The 18940-nt window shown below is 37.8% G+C and overlaps 4 protein-coding genes across 9 annotated transcripts; 2 read left to right on the top strand and 2 right to left on the bottom strand.

Moving 5' to 3' along the window:
* The first annotated feature begins 51 nt into the window (after positions 1-51).
* LOC110840952 (coiled-coil domain-containing protein 134) lies at positions 52-3570 on the top strand. Its single transcript, XM_022086268.2, has 5 exons — positions 52-526; positions 1081-1202; positions 1301-1388; positions 2437-2615; positions 3197-3570. Exons 1-5 carry the CDS (start codon positions 373-375, stop codon positions 3377-3379), a joined length of 726 nt encoding a protein of 241 aa, XP_021941960.1. The 5' UTR covers positions 52-372; the 3' UTR covers positions 3380-3570.
* Positions 1625-10069, bottom strand: Mulk (acylglycerol kinase-like protein Mulk). The gene is made up of 9 exons (XM_087359433.1): positions 9763-10069; positions 8987-9106; positions 7971-8142; positions 6632-6841; positions 6005-6305; positions 5647-5793; positions 4644-4786; positions 3406-3539; positions 1625-2208 (listed from the first exon to the last, which is right to left on the bottom strand). The coding sequence occupies exons 1-8, from the start codon at positions 9870-9872 to the stop codon at positions 3423-3425; spliced, it is 1320 nt and encodes a 439-aa protein (XP_087215559.1). The 5' UTR covers positions 9873-10069; the 3' UTR covers positions 1625-2208; positions 3406-3422.
* A 402-nt stretch (positions 10070-10471) lies between these two features.
* LOC110835268 (uncharacterized) lies at positions 10472-13868 on the top strand. Of its 4 annotated transcripts, none has more exons than XR_015538037.1 (3): positions 10472-10673; positions 11083-11533; positions 12088-13868. XR_015538037.1 is itself a non-coding variant. In XM_022075321.2 (3 exons), exons 2-3 carry the CDS (start codon positions 11402-11404, stop codon positions 13017-13019), a joined length of 951 nt encoding a protein of 316 aa, XP_021931013.1. In that variant the 5' UTR covers positions 10477-10673; positions 11396-11401; the 3' UTR covers positions 13020-13868. The 4 variants fall into 4 exon arrangements, 3 of the variants coding, with proteins under 3 accessions (XP_021931013.1, XP_087215560.1, XP_087215561.1); XM_022075321.2 differs by having other exon boundaries at positions 10477-10673; positions 11396-11533; positions 12201-13868; XM_087359434.1 differs by having other exon boundaries at positions 10477-10673; positions 12201-13868.
* Positions 11639-18849, bottom strand: msl-2 (male-specific lethal 2). Of its 3 annotated transcripts, none has more exons than XM_022075318.2 (4): positions 17363-18849; positions 16861-16929; positions 15812-16069; positions 11639-15647 (listed from the first exon to the last, which is right to left on the bottom strand). In XM_022075318.2, exons 1-4 carry the CDS (start codon positions 18107-18109, stop codon positions 15336-15338), a joined length of 1386 nt encoding a protein of 461 aa, XP_021931010.1. In that variant the 5' UTR covers positions 18110-18849; the 3' UTR covers positions 11639-15335. The 3 variants fall into 3 exon arrangements, with proteins under 3 accessions (XP_021931010.1, XP_087215558.1, XP_021931011.1); XM_022075319.2 differs by having other exon boundaries at positions 15513-15647; positions 15773-16069; XM_087359432.1 differs by lacking the exon at positions 16861-16929.
* Between the last annotated feature and the right edge of the window lie 91 nt (positions 18850-18940).

Below are 18940 nucleotides of genomic sequence, written 5' to 3'. Positions count from 1 at the left end.
AGTTTCCTGCCTACATCAGGGTTTTGTGATCCTTTTTGACGTAAATACGTCTATACGGAAGGGTCATTCGGCAAAAAGCGTAACGAAGATGTATAACGAAGTTGTGTAAGATCCATATCAACAATGTGTTAGTCGTTCTCAAGAATAAAACCAAGGCACTCATACAGATATTTTCATAGCGACCAGTGTTTGCAATTGTATAAAATAAACGTGTTCTGGGTTGTTACACTGCGAATTTGAGGTTTGCAAAGAACTTTCTCATTAACCGACAGAGCTACCGTTAACAGCTCCTCCAATATATGACGCGTCATCATCAGCCAATAGGATTTTAGTTGCACATTAATGTAATAATTTGCGTTACCAACATCATTTATGTATCATAGCACTTATGTAACATGTTTGAATACAAGTGCCATGCTTCACATTAGTATTATAATTTATTGCTTAATCGTGGTGGCATCGCAGTCTCCTGAACACGACCACGGGGACAGCAGGAAAATGAATGACGATCCAGCAGAACAATTATGTATCCTTTGTTTTCGTTAGTGCCTAAGACGAAATACTCTCTGGAAACCATGTGCGTGTCATGTGGGTATTACCATATTTGGAATGGAAGGAAAGGATGACGGACTAGAGGAATACCTAAATCCTTGGATATTTATATCTAACTTCCCCACTGGATACGTCAGCCATTTTCCAGTTACAGGCCACAGACAGAAAAGCAGGCAAAGATGTAGGAGCAACATCTCTGGCCTTCTACAGGTTACTTTTCACACTGATTTGAGGCAGTAAGCGCCTCTGAAATGTCCGTCACTTTCTATGAGACCACATGGTTTAAGATCCCATGTGACAGCTATCTTCATGGCGATGAACCTTCAGGCTCCATAAAAAGCAGGGAATTTGGTGGATGAGGTGATTATCACAGTACGAGACTGACAGCTTAATGTGGACTCAGAACCTCGGTAGGGATTTGGTGTTATTCATCACATTCCAGAAGACAGATATGAAGTATCTAAATAATGAGCAGAACACTTGCTTGTGTATTATTATATGTGAAATATATCCTTAACAGATTGTCAGTTGTGCGAATGTTCATGAAAAGGAGAACGGAACAACTGGCTGCTGTCAAAAGACTTCTTGCAATTGACAGTTATGAAAAACAATATAAAATGGTGTCTGTAATAGCAGAGAAAGTTTTCAGCGTAAGGTCATATTGGAATATGTATTTTAAAAAACAAAACGGAAAGAAACACCTTGCATTTTCGTAAGATTATGTCTAAATATTATACTTCTATTTCAGGTAATCAAGAGTAGCAGAGTTACGTTAGAAAGTTTAGGTTACATCCCTGGAATTAGTGCTTTTCCTAAGGATGAGGATACTTTGGACGGTATGTCTGAGCAACAATGATCACTGGGGTAGTCTATTGACATTTCCGCAAGTGGATTATCATCAAGTAGGACTTGAGGTTTTCATGGCGGTGAGTCTTCTGGCAACAACCCCAGAAGACAGTCATCTTTGGATCATCATCACTTTTTTACATAACTCGAGTAATCCGACATTCACAAGCTGAATGAAAAGTCTCCAAATGGTTCAAAAGATGTGGTTAGAGACAAAGGCTTCGAGTACCCTAATACATTTTATTTGTTCCTTGTGCAAAGTTCGTAAAAACGTGCATAGCACGGGGTAATGTGGATTACCAAACTTAATTTCTATTTGATGAGATTTCAGACTCCTGTGGCAACGAGTACGAAATGTTGCATTGTGTAATTTTGGCAGACACTGACTTGACGTTTCGAAGGAGGTTACTGTCTACATCACTGCACTGATGCTGAAGGCAGTTAGCTCCTCTGAAATTTCAATTTCTACCAGGGGCATGGTGCACCATCCCAAAAGGCAGCCACCTTCATTTTATTTCTCAAAAAATTGGTACACAGACCTCTTAAGGCTTCATAAAATACTTAACAAAATGCAGAATGGATGAGAAATACGTGACGTTATTATAATTAATGCAGGATGAATAACTAATACATAAAAGTATTTAAGTATCACTCATTTCTTTTCAAGACGTAAGTCTTAAAAATGAAATCTCTTTCAGTTGTGACATTGGCAGTGGAAACAAATGTGGGGTAGTAACACCAGCCCAAGAAACGACACTCCACACTGTGACTGTGTGTGAAGGTGTTTTTGTGGAAATGTATTGGTGATCTCTGGGGAAACAAACAAAAATATTTTTACGAACAGTTAAGGATGCAAATTACACAGCCTGTCTAGTATTAAGTAGTAATAATAATTAACTCAATGTCTTCCACTGAACTTAAAAAAAGCGTAATCTCAATTTCCAAAAGTCGCCCCAAGATCTCGTGTTTCATCGCGACTCTTAGAAATGTTACTTTAGTTACATGAAATTTCTCATGGTGTGATATTTCCATTTGTAGCCCTGGCAAACATTCTGGAGAACACTGCGCTGTTTGGTGATATTTTGCTGAGACTTCCTGATATTTCCCACAAAATCTTAATCTCAAAACATGAATGGGAAGTATCGCTACAATGGAGCTTAGGTTTCTCCAACCAAACCCATCTACTGGACAAACAAACACAAAAACTTGTGTACCTGGTAAGTTGACAGAAAACTGATAACAGAAACTAATGATACTGTTTTTTCTCCGGTTTCCGGTAATTATTTTACGTAATACAGAGTGATACAATATTACAGAAAATGTGTGCGCAGGGAAAAAAACAAACAATAACTGGCAGGTTCAGAACCGAACATTAAATAATTGCCAAGGAACAGACAAAGCATCTGACGTGACTGTGAGAACCTGAAATCTCACCAGCAGTCGCTGCCTAATTTAAGGCGCTATCCAGCATTTGGCTGGAGGGAGTGGGGAAAACCATAATAAACCACTCAGAACAGCCAGTTTCCAAGTAGAGATTTGAACCTGGGACCTGCTGAATACAAAGCAGGAGTGCTAACCACTTGACCGCAACATTCAGCGCCATCAGTATAACCACCCTATTATTAACGGTAGCAGAATCTGTCTCGTAGGTGCTGCCAATTTGGAAAAGGATTCTTTTGTATGAGAAATAGGCAGAAGCCAAGAAGTTTTATGAAGAGATTAATTTCAATTGGTTTTCCCTCAGATGCACTCCAACAAACAGAACGTATCTCAGTTTGTAATGTGTTAATTTTTTCAGGCGAGCCAAGAAATAAACGTCACGGAAAGGAATCCCAATTACCTGAATCCATACAGCAAAATTCATAAACAGAAACACGACAAACAACAAAGTCCGGAACAGAATGTTGCAAAGAAGAAGAAAATGAAGAAGCATAAGAAAGGACCACGTATGTCCAGCGGAACTTTTACTGGAGATCTGTGACGTTAACCTGAATGCACGTAACATACCTTTCCTTGAACGACGTTCAGCTCAAACTCACTGCTGGTTTGTAAAACACGTGAACTTTCCTTGGAAGTAATGTCGCATGTATTGGTTTTAGCTCATAGTCTTCATTGTCTATGGAGATCCAACGTTGTGTATTCTGTTTGGAAAAAATAAAGATGTTAATTATATTTATATTTCACATCATAAAACATATGAACTTTGCAGTAACAAAAATAATAATGCACCACTGCATTCCTACGGGGCATCACAACGTCAATATGTATTGGGGAGTGGAGATACAGATCCACATCTTTCGAGATTGCATCCTGCTTAAAGTACCTAAATTAGCTGTCCACTACGTTTCAACCCGACTGGGCCATCCTCAGGCATATAGGCTGAAGTATGAAAAACCTGTTGTACAAGCTTGACAGGATAACAAATGCCAGAACCCTGCAAGGTTCTCATATTTATTGCAGTAACCAGACTGCATATTAGGATTATTGAATTTATATTTAAAATGAACGTTACAAAGGTAATAATTTAAAAATAAATAAAATAAATGTCTTTATGTACACTTAAAAAAAATAACAACATACAAAAAGTCTCTCCATCTATAATAAATTCTGTAATAAATCCAGTATCATAGCTGCCAACTTGAACTTAGTTCTTTCGAAGTTATTAATCCCAGTTTGTATCTTCTACCTCAGATCTGATCAACCCTGGATATAACAAAGATACGTAAAAAACTTCTTGCTCTAAGAGAATAACACAAACTGCATTTAAAGCGACGCCAAGCAAATTATTCGGACATCGGAGAAATTACATAATTTGGGAATGGACAGAATTAGATAAAGAGGAACTTCATAATTTCCATTATTCTGCCAATATTGTTAAGGTAATTAAACCGAGCTTATGACAGGCTGCACATGTAGCTTATAATCTGGAAAACATGAAATGCACATAGAATTTTGATTGAAAAAGCCCTTTGGAAACCTAAAGTTTTAAATACTCTGCAGTAAAAACTCTACACGGAGAATGTTTTATAATTTCACTACCTCCATTCATTTGAGAGTGTGATCTTACCGCAGTCATTTCTACTAACAAAACTTTACTCCCTGATGGTTACACACACAATTAACCAAACTTGCGCACTACAGACAGTACGCATTTCTTCAAACTTTAAACTAAAACTGGCCTGAACACATGTGTAAACACTTAGAAATTACTGTTCATACGTATTACAGTCAAGGTAAATGTGCACCTCTGAACTGGAACTATTCCTCTCCAGCAATGGCTGAAGTTCCAGTTCCCTAGCCTTCAGTACATCTTCAGTTCTTGGTACCTTTCCACCTTCTCTTCTCCAGCCTTCAGATACAAACTCAGAATAACTTACAGATGGGGGACCTGGAAACAGAAACAAAGTTAACTCAAAAACAAAACTCCCTGGTAGCAGAACCCGCTGGTCCATCATTGACAACACCAAATCCCGCCACCAGACACGATCCTGAGCAAACTCCATCCTCACAGCCCACCTCCCTAACATCCATTTTAATATTATCATCCCATCTCCTTTTCGGTCTGCCCGGTGGTCGTTTTACAGAACAATTTCCCACCAAAAATTCTGTATGCATACTTTGGTGGGCCCATTCATGCTACATGTCCAGCCCAATGGAACCCCCTATATTTCGCTATCCTCACTATGCTAAGCGACGTGTACAATTCACGCAGATCCTCGTTATGCAATAATCTAAATTCCCCACGTATTCCATCCATCCTAGGTCCAAATATCTCTGTGAGCATCTTGTTTTCAAACACATGTAACCTACAAATTATGAAGACAATGCCTCAAAAACATGGTCAGCCAAAATATTACCATAAGAAATCACTGGGTCTGTAACGAAGCTATACGTTTGCAGTACATTTTTCTTCTTCAAAGACATTAGAAACTGACGGAATAAATTCTGTCAAGCACACAACGAAAGAAAAATGATCGCAGTAAACTGCAGACCCCCAGTGAATGATAATATAAACATGGCGAGGACCGACGTCACATTACAGTGTCCTGGCATGTCAGGTTTTCTGTAACTGACAGACATGTACTGTTATATAACTAAGCTCTCATTGATACTACGGACTGCCAGAACTGCCAATATTTTCTGTCTGGATCCACACGAAACACATTTCCCCGATATATCATCACGACTTATCAATGTCAACTAACATCACAAATTAATAAGGGTGAAATTTATACATAAAATCCTTACCTAATTCCACCTTGATGTGTGGGTCTCCATCCCTGAAGCAGTTGGGACTAACATTTGCTGTTGTAAGAGACAAATCAACTGCTGAAATCTCTTTCTGCAATTTTGTTCCACAGTGTTCATTTATGACTTTACTATAATCCTTCGAAACTGTAAGAAAAGAGATGCAAATTAACGCAAAACTTCTTCGTTGAGTCTTAAATAAAAGTAAAATGAAGTCAAAACCACTGACAGAGGTGGAAAGTCCATCCACAAAGAAGGGAAAAGCATGAACACAAATATACGAGGAGCAATTGTAGGGGGGTCAGAAAATAATGGCGGAAATCTCAACAAATGATTATAATGCCGAAATAATTGCTACCTGGTTCCACGATCTGTCTTGAAACAAACACGTGCCACCAGCGACGAGTGGATGTGTCCGTTTCAACAGGTTGAATGCACCTGGAGCAACCGCTGCACGGTAGAATATAGCTGAGCACTCCCTTGCACTGCCACGATACGTCAGATTCGTCGCTCTTCAACCCCGTGAAAACGTAAGTTACATATGAGCGCAGCGCTCCCCAGTACCAGTACTTATCTCTCTTTGCATGGGCATCACGATAGGCACCCCACTGGATCCCACCCAAACAGTACACGGCCTTGCCAGGAAGTTCTTGTTCCGTCTGATAACAAATAAAGCAACTGCATGTATACTTTATATTACAGGGACAGACGTCAGGTGAATAAGGTAGGTGTTAAAGAATAATTCCCTTTTTAGCGAAAAAGAAAATTCATATCAAAATAGAAGGCACTTCATTGTCTGTATAAGAGTCAAAGGGCTGACACTTGCACTGGTAATAAGAAGAAGACAAAAGATAATGTGTGGCAGAGTTCCTGACTTCTGTTGGGAAAAGTTTTGTAAAACAAAATTAACTTCTGGAATACCCACAGTAGTAAGAAAAACAATACAACGATAATAAAGCTAAGACAATATTGACTAAGCACTCACCTCAAGAACTTCAATTTTGATTACATCGACGGGTTTAGTAATTTCTTTGACGACTGCCATTGTAGCTTCAGCCATCATTTTTACCTTATCCGAGTCGAAAAATAAAGAAGTACCGACAGTGTTCGTTCGTCCGAGTGGCAGGATACCAATCGGAAACTTTCTCTGCACTGCAAGATCTCCATCAGCTCGACGCAACAAGCCAGTCACAGCCTGAAAGACGATTTAGACCGTAAAGACAAGTGTCGGTGGTTACCAACAAGTCCTGTGGCGGGTCTAATCCGGTGGTTTGCGAACCTCTTAAGAGTACGCGGGATGTTTCAGGAAGTCTGTCATAAAAATGCAAAATGGCAAACTCTTCTGTGTAACATAACGTAGACTGAAAATGACATCAAAGATCAGACTATATGTATTTATTTAACCAATTGACGCACAATCCTTCCCTCGGAGGCTAGATACAGCTCTGTAACTGCGTTACATTGCCTCGCATGAGATTAACACAAGTCACCAGTTACGTAATGCCAGTTCAAAATATGACATAATTCTAAGTTTCACTGATATTTACATAATTCTTATGTTATAAATAATAATGAAACATTACAAAAATAAACTTCAAAATTTCAGCAAAAGTCAATAATTTAGTCTGCTATGTCTTAACCGACAATCACTCGACTTTTGGGATTTGGACATCGATGCTAAGTAACTGAACCCACGGAACAGAGTGCCCCTGAGAAGCCAACAGGATGCGAAACTACTAATTTCCTGTATTTTACAGAACCCATGGGTTCATTACCCTGTTCACAAGAGCCTACAAGTAAGTCTGAGGCTCTGTATAAGATTTCGTAATGTTTTACGATGAGAAGTTGACATTCACAGCTACCCACATCTGGAGGCCTTTACCTCCATCTACAACTTGAGGATGTACAATGAAGCAGTAACACTTGACACCTGCACGTATAAACAATTTATCCTCTAACTTGTAAGTATAATTTGAATCTACACAATTTTTCATATTTATTTTCAATTATGGAAAAATCTACAACAAAAACAAAAAATGTCTTCTGGGTTGTTGCACTGTGTAGTCTGGTTGGAGTCGAACATCTACCAGACCTAAAACCCAGAAGACAGCCATATTCATATTCTAACATAAAATCCTACAAAAAAAAGGAACTGATGCCAGAGAACTATGTCTTTTGGTACTGAAGAGGGGCAGGGTTCCATCCATAACAGTTAAGTATGTAAAACTCAAATGTCAAGTTTTTGGACACTGAAAATGGTACATGAAGCTCTCCTTCACAGAACAAACAACACAAATCACCTATTGCGCAAATATGGCTATTACCTCAGAGACTGTCCCGTCTCCTCCAGCGATAACTATGGCATCCACAACCTCATCCAATGATTCAACCAGCCCCCGTGCTTGACCTTCAGATTCGGTCTGTATAATATTCACGCTGATGCCTGCCAAATGCAGCAGAGGAGCACAGTACTTGTCAAAATTCTTTTTTGATTTTCTGAAGAGACAGAGAGAGAGAGAGAGCAAAAACAAATGTAAGCTGTTCATTGTGGTCATCTGGGTCGCAAGGTCACATGGTCCTGCAGAAGGTTAATAATGTCCATTGGATCACAAATAAAATTATTACAACCGTGTCTAATAACATTTTTGACACCATATATTAGTTGGAATCTACATGTAATAACTTATGAAAATAATATCACAAATACATGCAGACCAATTAAAATGTTTGTGTTTCTTGATGAATGCAAATTCAGTGGACCACAAAAGAAATAAATACATTACAAAAGAATTAAAACCTTTTAGCTTAAATTAAAATAATAATTTGGGAACTATAGTAACAGAACACTTGAAATGTGAGTCAAACAGTAACATAATTAAACATGTGTTGAGGCGTATATAATGTGATTCAACCCTCTTGATAGACTGAAAAATATCAAACACAAAGGACAGAAATCTGTAGCAATCCGAACTGCTACAACAGACATAAAATAAAAATTAAAAACCCATCTCACAGTACAATGACTGACATTATAAAATGATTAGAGACAACTCTTTAATGTTGTGACATATTTTAGACATTGGTAATATTACAGATGACTGTCTCCTGGCCACGTTTCAGAGGTGCATACAGCCTACATAATCAGGAAGATGATGAAGTCAGTAATCACCTCGTACACATCAGTTAATTTATATTATATGGTGCAACAACCCAGAAGACAGTCATTTTCATAATCATCACTGTCAGAGCCTGAAATCTCACCCAATATCCAATATTGGCAGAACTGCTAAATAAGACTGGGAGCATACCACAAGCATGCAGTTTTCCACTTTTTACGTACCTCTTGTTAGCTACAGGATTAAGAATGATGGTTATGTGTCTAGGTCTGCTCCCATTTAACACTGGTATTTCTCCATACTGCAAAGCTTCTTCACAGTACCCCCGCATAAGCTGGAAGGAACTGAAATATAAAAGGCTTACATTCTAAACCATATCATTTAGACTAATTTGGCATGGAAATAATAATAAAATAATTATAAAAACTCAAATTTTTCCAATCACATCATCATAAATACAAGAATATGCAGGATCTGATCCCCCCAATACACATAAAACTGCTGACACAACCCTAATTTCTGCTGGCTTATCACACAGTCAGAACAAAAGTAATTCTACATACACTTATGGTTGGGTGACATGTAATGGTTGAAGAAACTGAAATTACATTAAATACCTTCTAAAAATACAAATCACTGGAAGCTACTATAAATGCCAAAGCACAATTCTAGAAATATTATACCCTCATCAAGCATCCTAACGTAATACATTCCTTGCCCACACATTTGCCAGATGATGTGATGTCTTGGTGGCCAATGCATATGAATCTCACTTTTCTATTTCCTTCTCATGCCCAAAGTACAAAAAAGAGGGCATATAAATAATTTTGGAACTAATATTATATATGTCAAAGAAATGAAGAGCTGCATAAAAGTAGTGAGGTTATGTGCGAAATAAAGACGTGTGGAATTGGAAGTGTGATGTGGAGGAGTCGAACAAATAACCCCAATTTTGTATGTAATGGTATGAAACATTAGTCTATATAAATCCAATGCTTACTTATACTTGTCCACCGCATACTGTAAGCCGTATGAAGCAGCTGCGCAAATAAAAACAGACTTCTTCCAGTTGTTCCGTACTGCTGTAAGTGCTTTAACTATCCTTGCCATTTTCACAGCCTTATGTTATCAACTGCCAGCCAGTATTATAAAACATTATTCTTGAAAAGAAATTATAGCGCTTTTGTCATTACCATTAATTACATCGAAGACAATGATTCAAAGGCATAGGCTTACAACTCATGGTGAATACAACGTTATCATACATCAACAACATGGGGGTAATCATTCAAAGCGTATAAATGGTGGAAGCAAATAAAATGTATCCAGGTGGACGACGAAAATTGTACTAAACTGCGTTGACGTCATTGTAATCATAATGGCCATTTAATTGAATTAATACTGTAGAGGATGTTTATCGAAGAAAGGAATGACCATTTATGAAATGTATTTTCCATGCTCTGCAAAGCTGAACAAAAAATCAGTTCCTGCAACTTCTTTTAGCTAGTATTTGACATAAGCTCGAAAGAAGTACTTATGCTCTCACGTAAAAGCATTAGCACTGTCCGATTTAATGAAAACTGTAATGGCTGGACAGTTTTTCCAATAATTCCCCAACATTAATTTAAATTAAACTTGGGTTATTCATCCATGAGTGCTGTTCACGAGTACGGTGAAAAATGACCGTCACATCACCTGTGCATGAACACACTTTACTTATGCCCATCACGCGTTGGTCAATATGGAAGTTACGTTGAGGTTGGATTGATTAAGAAGCAAAATGATGGGCTGTAGCAATGGAGAATGGAATCTTAATAAAATTTGCCGCCTTTGTTTGAGGCATGAAGGTGCCTTGTCGCCTATATTCACGGAATTATTCCTTATAGAATACTGTACTGCCTGTCACTTAAGGTTAGGTTAAAACCTTTCATAGAAACATGTGCTAATTACTTCGTAACGTGTTTAACCTGAGGAACAGTTTCCCTCTTACTTGAGTGAACAACTGAACATAATTTAGTGAAAGAATTCCGAGTACAACTCTACACACTTATTTCCTGGGTTTCAAATTGTGTTTAAATTTGTCAGATATAACCTCCAACGTTTTTATCATCATGTTTACAATTGTTAACTTACAGACCATATTTCATACAAAACATTTTTGGTACATTTATGATTTCCATACCAAGTTTCATTTACCTAGCTCCAATGGTTATTAGTTAATCTCTGTTGAAATGCAAGGCGAAGATGATTTTTGCATGACTACCACGTTTCTTACAGTCTATAAGAAAAATTACGTCAATAAAACATGAATATTTTTCAGTGACCTATTGTCATGCACAAGTTCATGACTACTGCTGATGTCGCTCCCACCCAACAATTCAACATGTCCACAACCCAGGAAGGGACCCTCTGTAACGAATGGATAAGAAGCAGTGTGTCCAGAGCCTGCCTGGACACAGAGACTAGAAGAAAAATCCTCTGCCTCTGCCAGGGATCAAACTGTGGTCATCCAGTCCATAATCAAGACACTATACTGACTGAACTACAGTGGCTCCATAAATTATATTACACATAGCATAAATTAATAAAAATATGGAATGTAAGATACTGTAAGACCATTATATTTGTTTCAGGTGTTTATGAATGATGGTTTACCAATGAATATCTGTGCCCAATGCATATATCAACTAAACTGCTCATTCAAATTTAAAACACAATGTGAAAATTCTGATGCAACACTCCGAAAGTATAATGCGCAGTTAAAAAATGAGGTAAGTTGAATTTAAAAAAATGCCTAGCACTAAAACATCTGAATCCATGTGTTTGGTATTTACAAGAATCAACATAGGAATAAAGTAACAATCTTTCTTTCCAAATTTCATCAGAATGAGACAAATGTTTATAAGTTGAAACGAGCAAATACAGAATTCTTTTATTCTTACTGGCAACAATGATGGACCATGTGACGCCAAATAAATACTTATCAAGTTTTAGTGCAATAAAGAACAATTTGTAACAATTCATTCCACTTACATCTTAGACATTTAATGTCGATAGACAAGCATTTTTTTTTAGTTTAGCCTGGATACACAATGATTAGTCAAGAAGAAAATACAAAAAAATGTTTAGTCTAGTCACCAACACGCATCAGTTAAGTCAGTCAAGACCAAGATGTCTGAAGATGGGATTGTTGCAGGTGCATTTATGGTATGTGGGTGGTTCACAAAAGGCCCGCCATTAGATTCCAAGCCAGTTTAATCTGGTCCATACCTTCACACACTATTTCTCCAACATGTATTTTTATATTATATTCACATTTTTTCAGGTGTGTCTCCCGAGTGATCTCTTCCCTCGAAGTTTACCATCCAATATTTTCTAAGCATCTCATTACTCCCATGTGTGCTACATGTTCTGCCCATCAGATTTAACTTGTTTCAGCAAAAAGAAGAATTTCAAGATGAGACTTCAGAGTATGACAACATGGTCAACTGTAGTGACTGGAACGAAAAGGCGGAAGACCATTTTGCTTCGCGCAGTTCAGCTGTTCCTAAACAACTGAGTGACACAGGCGACCTGAACCAACAACAAGCAAACATAAAGTTGGAGAATGATGATGAACTGCGTTATACTAGTAATTCTGCTTGGAACTGTAATGAATCAAATGCTAAAGTTTCATCTAGTATGAATCGGTGTGGGACAAATGAAGGAAATATGATTCATGACAGCAAACAAGTTACTAGTACAAAACATACGTCTTGGAATGAATCAGAAGGGAGAAGCAGGGGTGACATGAGCATGAAATTCCGTCGCAGCAGAACAACATCTGTTTTTAAAAGTATAGGAATGTCCTACAGGGAACCACAACAAAAGATGAAGGAAAAAAACAAAACACTGAAAAGTAATTTTAGTAGTAGGAACGCTTACGTTAACAGAGTGCAGAACGAGTCAGTAACTTCTGAAATGAATGAAAACCCCCAAAAACAACACACTTGTCATCTGTGCTTCCAGTCGTACGCTGGCCGTTCTGGTTTGTGGCAGCACCTCCAGAAGCACAGCGGGCGGCTGTACATATGCAAAGTATGCAATAAACAATTCACAAGAGGAAATGCCCTAAAACAGCATGAGAGAAGTCATTCGAAAGATTCGTCTAATATCACGTGTCAGATATGCAAGAAGATATTACTGAATGTAGTGCAGCAAAGGAGGCACGTGATAAGTCATTTCATCGACTGGAGTAACGCGCAGATACGCACATAGTACTTATTATAGAATGGTATTCAGTGGTGAAAATTGGCTCTACAAGCAAAATGAGCTGCAGGCACATTCCATTATAATTACTTTACAGCACATACTTTATGTAGAGACAAATGAACGATGACTTCAGGTAGACGTGGAAGGAAATGGTAAGACAGAAATAGTTCAGTAGCTGAATAAAATTTACACATCTCTATTATTAACAACTTCCCTCATTGTCCAGAATTGGAATGGGTTGAAAAATGTCATTGTAAATATATCATCGCATGCAGGGTAGCAGTTTGAAAGTAGAAAGTTAGAAAGCAAGAATAGGAGATGGACGGAAGTGGCCCAGATTTATACGCATCCCTGGAAACATGGGATATGTCTCATACGTCTTTTGGAACGTCGTATTCGTGCTGTTAATGCAGAATATCGTATGGACCGAATAATAAATGCCACGTGTAATGCGAACTGTGACGTTACTACAATGACAGGTACTGAAATGTTTCCAAAATTTCACCTGTCATAGAAAGCACTGCAAGAAATATTTGGTACTGCTCAGAATTATCAGTCTTTACGTCGCTACAGAATTCAATATTAATGCAAGTGCTTGCTGCATTTGATTTTAAATTATTTGTTAGGTATAGGACCATTCTTTGGTCTAGTCGTTAGTGTCCTAGCCTAGTATTCAAACAGAATGTCCCAGGATTGATCCAAATTGTAGACTTTAATATCAGAGCCAAATAGAAATAACGCATCTGTCAGTATAATGACAATCACGTGAATACGACAGTACAGGCACCTCTGTATACATTGAATTAACTGTTGTAACAACATTTTAAAAGATTAATAAAATGTTGTAAATAATTACCCAAATGATTTGTTTACATAATTTCTGTGTACATTAGTTGAAGCACCTAACTTGGGAATGATACTTAAATGAAGGGGATTTGCAACATGGAAGGATGTAACAAGCAGTTGAAAGACCAAGAATTAGATGGTGGAATATCAATATGGAGCTTAGGAAGAATAAGAACTGGACTTCTGCTATATTATGTCACCAGAGGGTTAGAGAATGAATGTGTTTAGTGCATGTAAAGTCAATGCACTGCTGAAGTGCATCATATTTTCATTACAGAAACTTCACAGTTGCACGGACTAAATTAGCATATGTGATGCTCGTTAAGTGAGATACAGTAGTCCCATCTACATTAAACCCACTTAACTATAAGTTAGTAACAGTATTTACTTTACGGGTAGTAATAATAAAGATTTCCTTACTTTTAAATCGCTACTTAACGACAGAAATGTGATGTGTTAAACTTGTCACTTAGTCTTCTAAATGCTGCCTGCATTTCAGTTTGTTAAAATAAAAGTGATGTAAAGTGGCACAATAATTTGGCATGTTTAATCCTATAATTTATCAAAACTGTAGAAACTGCGGTGAAAATGAAGTATACAGAATGATTTTTTTTGTTCACCAGCTGGCAGAACCAGTAGAGTGGTGCATATTGGATTACATTTTCCATTCCTGTATGTGGGCTAGTTGGAGCTGGTTAACGATACATTTTATCTGATTGGTTCTGCTGCGTTCCAGTGTACGTAGTATGAAAGCAAGACGTTTTATTTTTCAAAGTACCAGCCGTGCTAACATGGCTGTCATAAACGCTCTGTTCCTGGTACACATTTGCAATCCCCTCTTCCTCCAAGTCCATATATAGTGAATTTAAATATATATAAATGTTCGATATGAGTACTTACGGAACACTTCCTTCCAGACAGTGTGTAAATTATAGTTTAAGCAATAAATTTCATATTATACTTAACTTTCTACTACTTACATACAAAAATATCTACTATGTCGTCAATTGTGGTCTTCTGGGTTGTGACACCGCGTGGTCTTACACGTAATTACCAACATTTCGAGGACCATTTCAATTTCATCTTCAAGGTGTGAAGTGTTAACCCTGATATGATAAAATGGTAACTTCCTATAATGCCACGTGGCGTAACGACCCAGAAGACTGTGACCGACATCTTCACCGCTATAAGAATCCAAAATCTTACATCCAAAAAGTTGCTAGTATATAATCATCGCACAGAAATGATGTATAAGTGTACATTGTTTCATCAGATGAACTTCTGAAGTAATAAGCAGTGGACAACACAAAAGTCTCATACTTAGCAAAACTGCACACCTGATTATTTGTCTGCTTGGAGTTAATTTTCATCTTATAAATATTTATAATCTATTCACAGCACCTTATTACGATTAAAGAAGTGTCAATCTCAAAAATCATTTGAATCACCTGGTGGTGCCATTTGCTGGTAGTACTGTCAAATGTCTATGTCAACATCACTGGTATCATCACCAGAGCTCTCGGTAGAGGGGAGGTTGTCGTCGCCGACGAGCAAAGCGGCTGGTAGTGCCGAGGACACAGTATGTAACTCTGTGGTATACACTCCTAGTACTTGCACTGTGTTTGCAGAAAGATCAGTAGAATCCATCGTCAAGCACTGTTGAGGATCTATGGCCGAGAGAGTCGACTCTGCGGTACTACAAGAAGTCGACAAAGTGGCCGAGCCCATGATGGAACTGGGACTGAGATGGAGTTGGAAGTTCTGCAGTTCCGGAATAAGGGGGCGTACCTGTCCACGACAGTATTTACAATCGTATTACGAATAGATTTATGGTAACACAAAAAAATAGTTTGTAAATAATGACGACGTAAAATGCATGCCAACTGTGGGCAGTATGTGATAAGCCCACGAACCTAATTTGTGAATATTATGATGTAACACGAAAATAGCACCTTATGACCCCCTGGTCTGTGGGGGTTACGGCAGCCTCTGCAGCGGCACTCCATGCACGCCTTGCTCTCCACATAACAAGGGCACCGTTGCCCACAACACGTCAATTTTCCAGGAGTCGCCGTCGCATTGCCACATCGACAGCCCTTCCTCTTGGTTCCGGAACTCGCGCCACTGCCCTTGCTTCCAGAACTTCCCCCACTAGGGCTCTTATTGGAAGAAATACGCTGCTGCGGTTTCTTGAAACTTCCCACATTAACCTAGAACATGCAACAGAGCTGCTTATTACAAGTGCTCAATATTTTATGCGATTTATTTGGTAAGAACTGTACTGAGAATTACTCCATATTATATTCTTCTAGCTATAACTACATGTGCAAAAATGTCCCTGAAAACTTATAAATAGTAGCTGGGTTTCAAACAGTAGCCAGAAAATATAAATACTGTAGAGGCCAGTGACATTAATACGGATCTCTGACAACCGAGACTCTCATTATGTGGCTACAACAGATGACATGATGATTCTGATGATGTCATTTGACAGGAAATGATCCTTTCTCAAACTAATTTGTTTAAACATGTTTCACAATAAAAGGAACATCTTTTTACTTCAATTGGGAAAAATTTCAAAACAGACTGGATAGTGGCTTCAACTCAGTTTACAGTTGGTAACTAGGACAAAATTTCTTAGGTGCAAATGACTTCATCTGATGATACTTCATTTCCTGCAAGAAATAAACTCTGCAACCACTGGATAGGAGGCTGGATGGACCTCAAGAGCCATTTCAAACATGCCGGCAAAGATAAGTTAGAAATCTATGCACCGCATAGGAATTAAGGTGTCTCTGCCACAATTAGACCTTTGACCTTTATAAATGGTGCTAGTGACATCAGAATTGCCTTGGAAATTTATAGATAACCTTGAAATTCCTCACCTATTTACTTTAGTGTACAGAAATGCATGCAGTTCTTCACATAATTGAGCAAATAAAAGTTCTTGCCCCAACCTATTCCAACAACCAATACTCATATTGCATCAAATGTCACACACCTGATTTTCTAGCAGACTGTTGTCAACAATGTAAGATCTAACCTGCATGTTCTTGTCCAATGGATGATGCTATACAGCAAAAAGAAAACCAAATAAAATCAAGTACCTGGTACACGTTATAAGTAAAATTAAGACTGTTATAGATTGCGCATGCTTCCTGCATACCTTCCACTGACCTCTTTAAACATCCCCACTTTGCAACGTAATATACAAAAACAATCGAGACAGTTAGTTGATCCCACCTCACTGCTGCATCTGGGAAGGATGGTTATGATCTCCAGTGATAATATATTACATTCGTTTAAAACATTAATTAATTAAATTTTCACAAATTCTCAATATTTCTAGTCATGTTACCAAGGACTCATGGAGAAACTGTAACATAATCTGAACTTCTGAAACAATAATAAACTTCAGAATCACTCATGTACATATCATGACGACGCATAAAATAGCATACCATTAACATATAACACAGTCACCTCCTCTACGCAATACATACCGGTGGAATTTGTCCATCACCACTACAACCGCTACCATCCACTCCTTCACCATCCAAATCAGTGGGTTTCCGCTTTATTGTTATCTTGTTCCCACTCCCGGCATACATAACAGAATACAGAGAAGAACCATTGGAAACACTGCGAATAGCTTGAAGATCACTTGCAGACAATCCATTATTTGAATCAGCAGGTCCTACAGCTGCTGATGCTAAAGCTGTTTGGGTCTGTGTTGATGTACTAGTATAAACACAAGGCAAAATGCTATAAGCAGACTTTGACAGACCACCTGTACTTTTGTACTCATCTTTAAACCCTGCACCTTCTTGAATAAGATCCATAAGACTTGAAGTCCCAACTGCGCTATTTCCATTACTGGCAGCAGTCGCAGCAGATACTAAGAGACTCCTATAAATGGAAGTGCTGGTTACATACTCACACAGTTTTTTGTAACACTGCAGTAAGATTCGTAATTGAACATTTTCTACATATTTATCATAATTTTTACACCAGCTGCAAGAAGGTTTCAACTTTTTCCTTCCTCCTTTACACGATCTACACACATGATGCTGACAATTTGTTTCTGTTGGAGTGTGTGGCTCTATTAATAAGTTTCCACAAACAGTACAAGAGAGAGATTGTCTCAGATATGGCACCAAGCGATATAAATCAGTCCATGTAGAAGAATCTTCTATGTCGGCGTGCAATACTAGCCTACAGGTCGACACATAAAGACTAGTAGCATTCATAATTACATTTAATACAAACGTTAGTGAACGCTAACATAAACTGTCCGTAAACAGCGTCCACAAACTACTTCCATAGATAAAAGAAACCATTTGTACTGCCATGCAGAATGCCCAACATGAAAATTCAAAGTAGAATTTTCGGTCGTTGTTGTTGTAGAAATTACAAATGTTTAACATTACATATAGCACATATCTCTACCAATATTTAAAATAGGGTTAATAATGCTGAAATAAGCTATAAAGTTGTCGATGCCAATAAAGCCAAACTGGATCGCCTACGTTGGCTAGCGTGTAATGCCATATGCGCTCACCACAGATGACCAACTTTGTAATGACGATGATACTCTGAAACGTGTAGTTCTGTATGTTAAATAAAAAAATGTAATATCTCCACATAATAGAAATAATGCAGTTACATTTAATTTTAATGTTGGTACTTTTCACTAAATGTAACATACGGTACCCTCCTGTGAACATAATTTATGAAACTCAGTAATACCAACATATAAACTTCAACCTGAAATAATAAAGAAACGAACAGGAGATACAGTAATTTACCAACGCGATTCAAATTTTCGAAAATATGAACATGTTCTGCATACTTTAAGAATAATCAACAATAATTTCCATACACAATATAAGACTAGATTTACAGCTGCAGTTTTTCTCCCACAATATGCCTCATTCCAGAAGTACGCAGAACACTTCCCTTATTAAAGGTGTAACACTTATACCAAATTTAAAATTAGGCAGAGCATCCATTGCATACCAGATAACATGGTTATAATACCATGTATCAGATACCAGAAAACTGTTATAATAGGGTGTTGT

Source organism: Zootermopsis nevadensis, unplaced genomic scaffold, assembly GCF_977971745.1.
Source record: "Zootermopsis nevadensis isolate Lab colony 2312 unplaced genomic scaffold, Znev_1.0 Znev_ptg000031l, whole genome shotgun sequence".
Classification (NCBI taxonomy): Eukaryota; Metazoa; Arthropoda; class Insecta; order Blattodea; family Termopsidae; genus Zootermopsis; species Zootermopsis nevadensis.
This window is presented reverse-complemented; position numbering and strand designations above follow the sequence as displayed.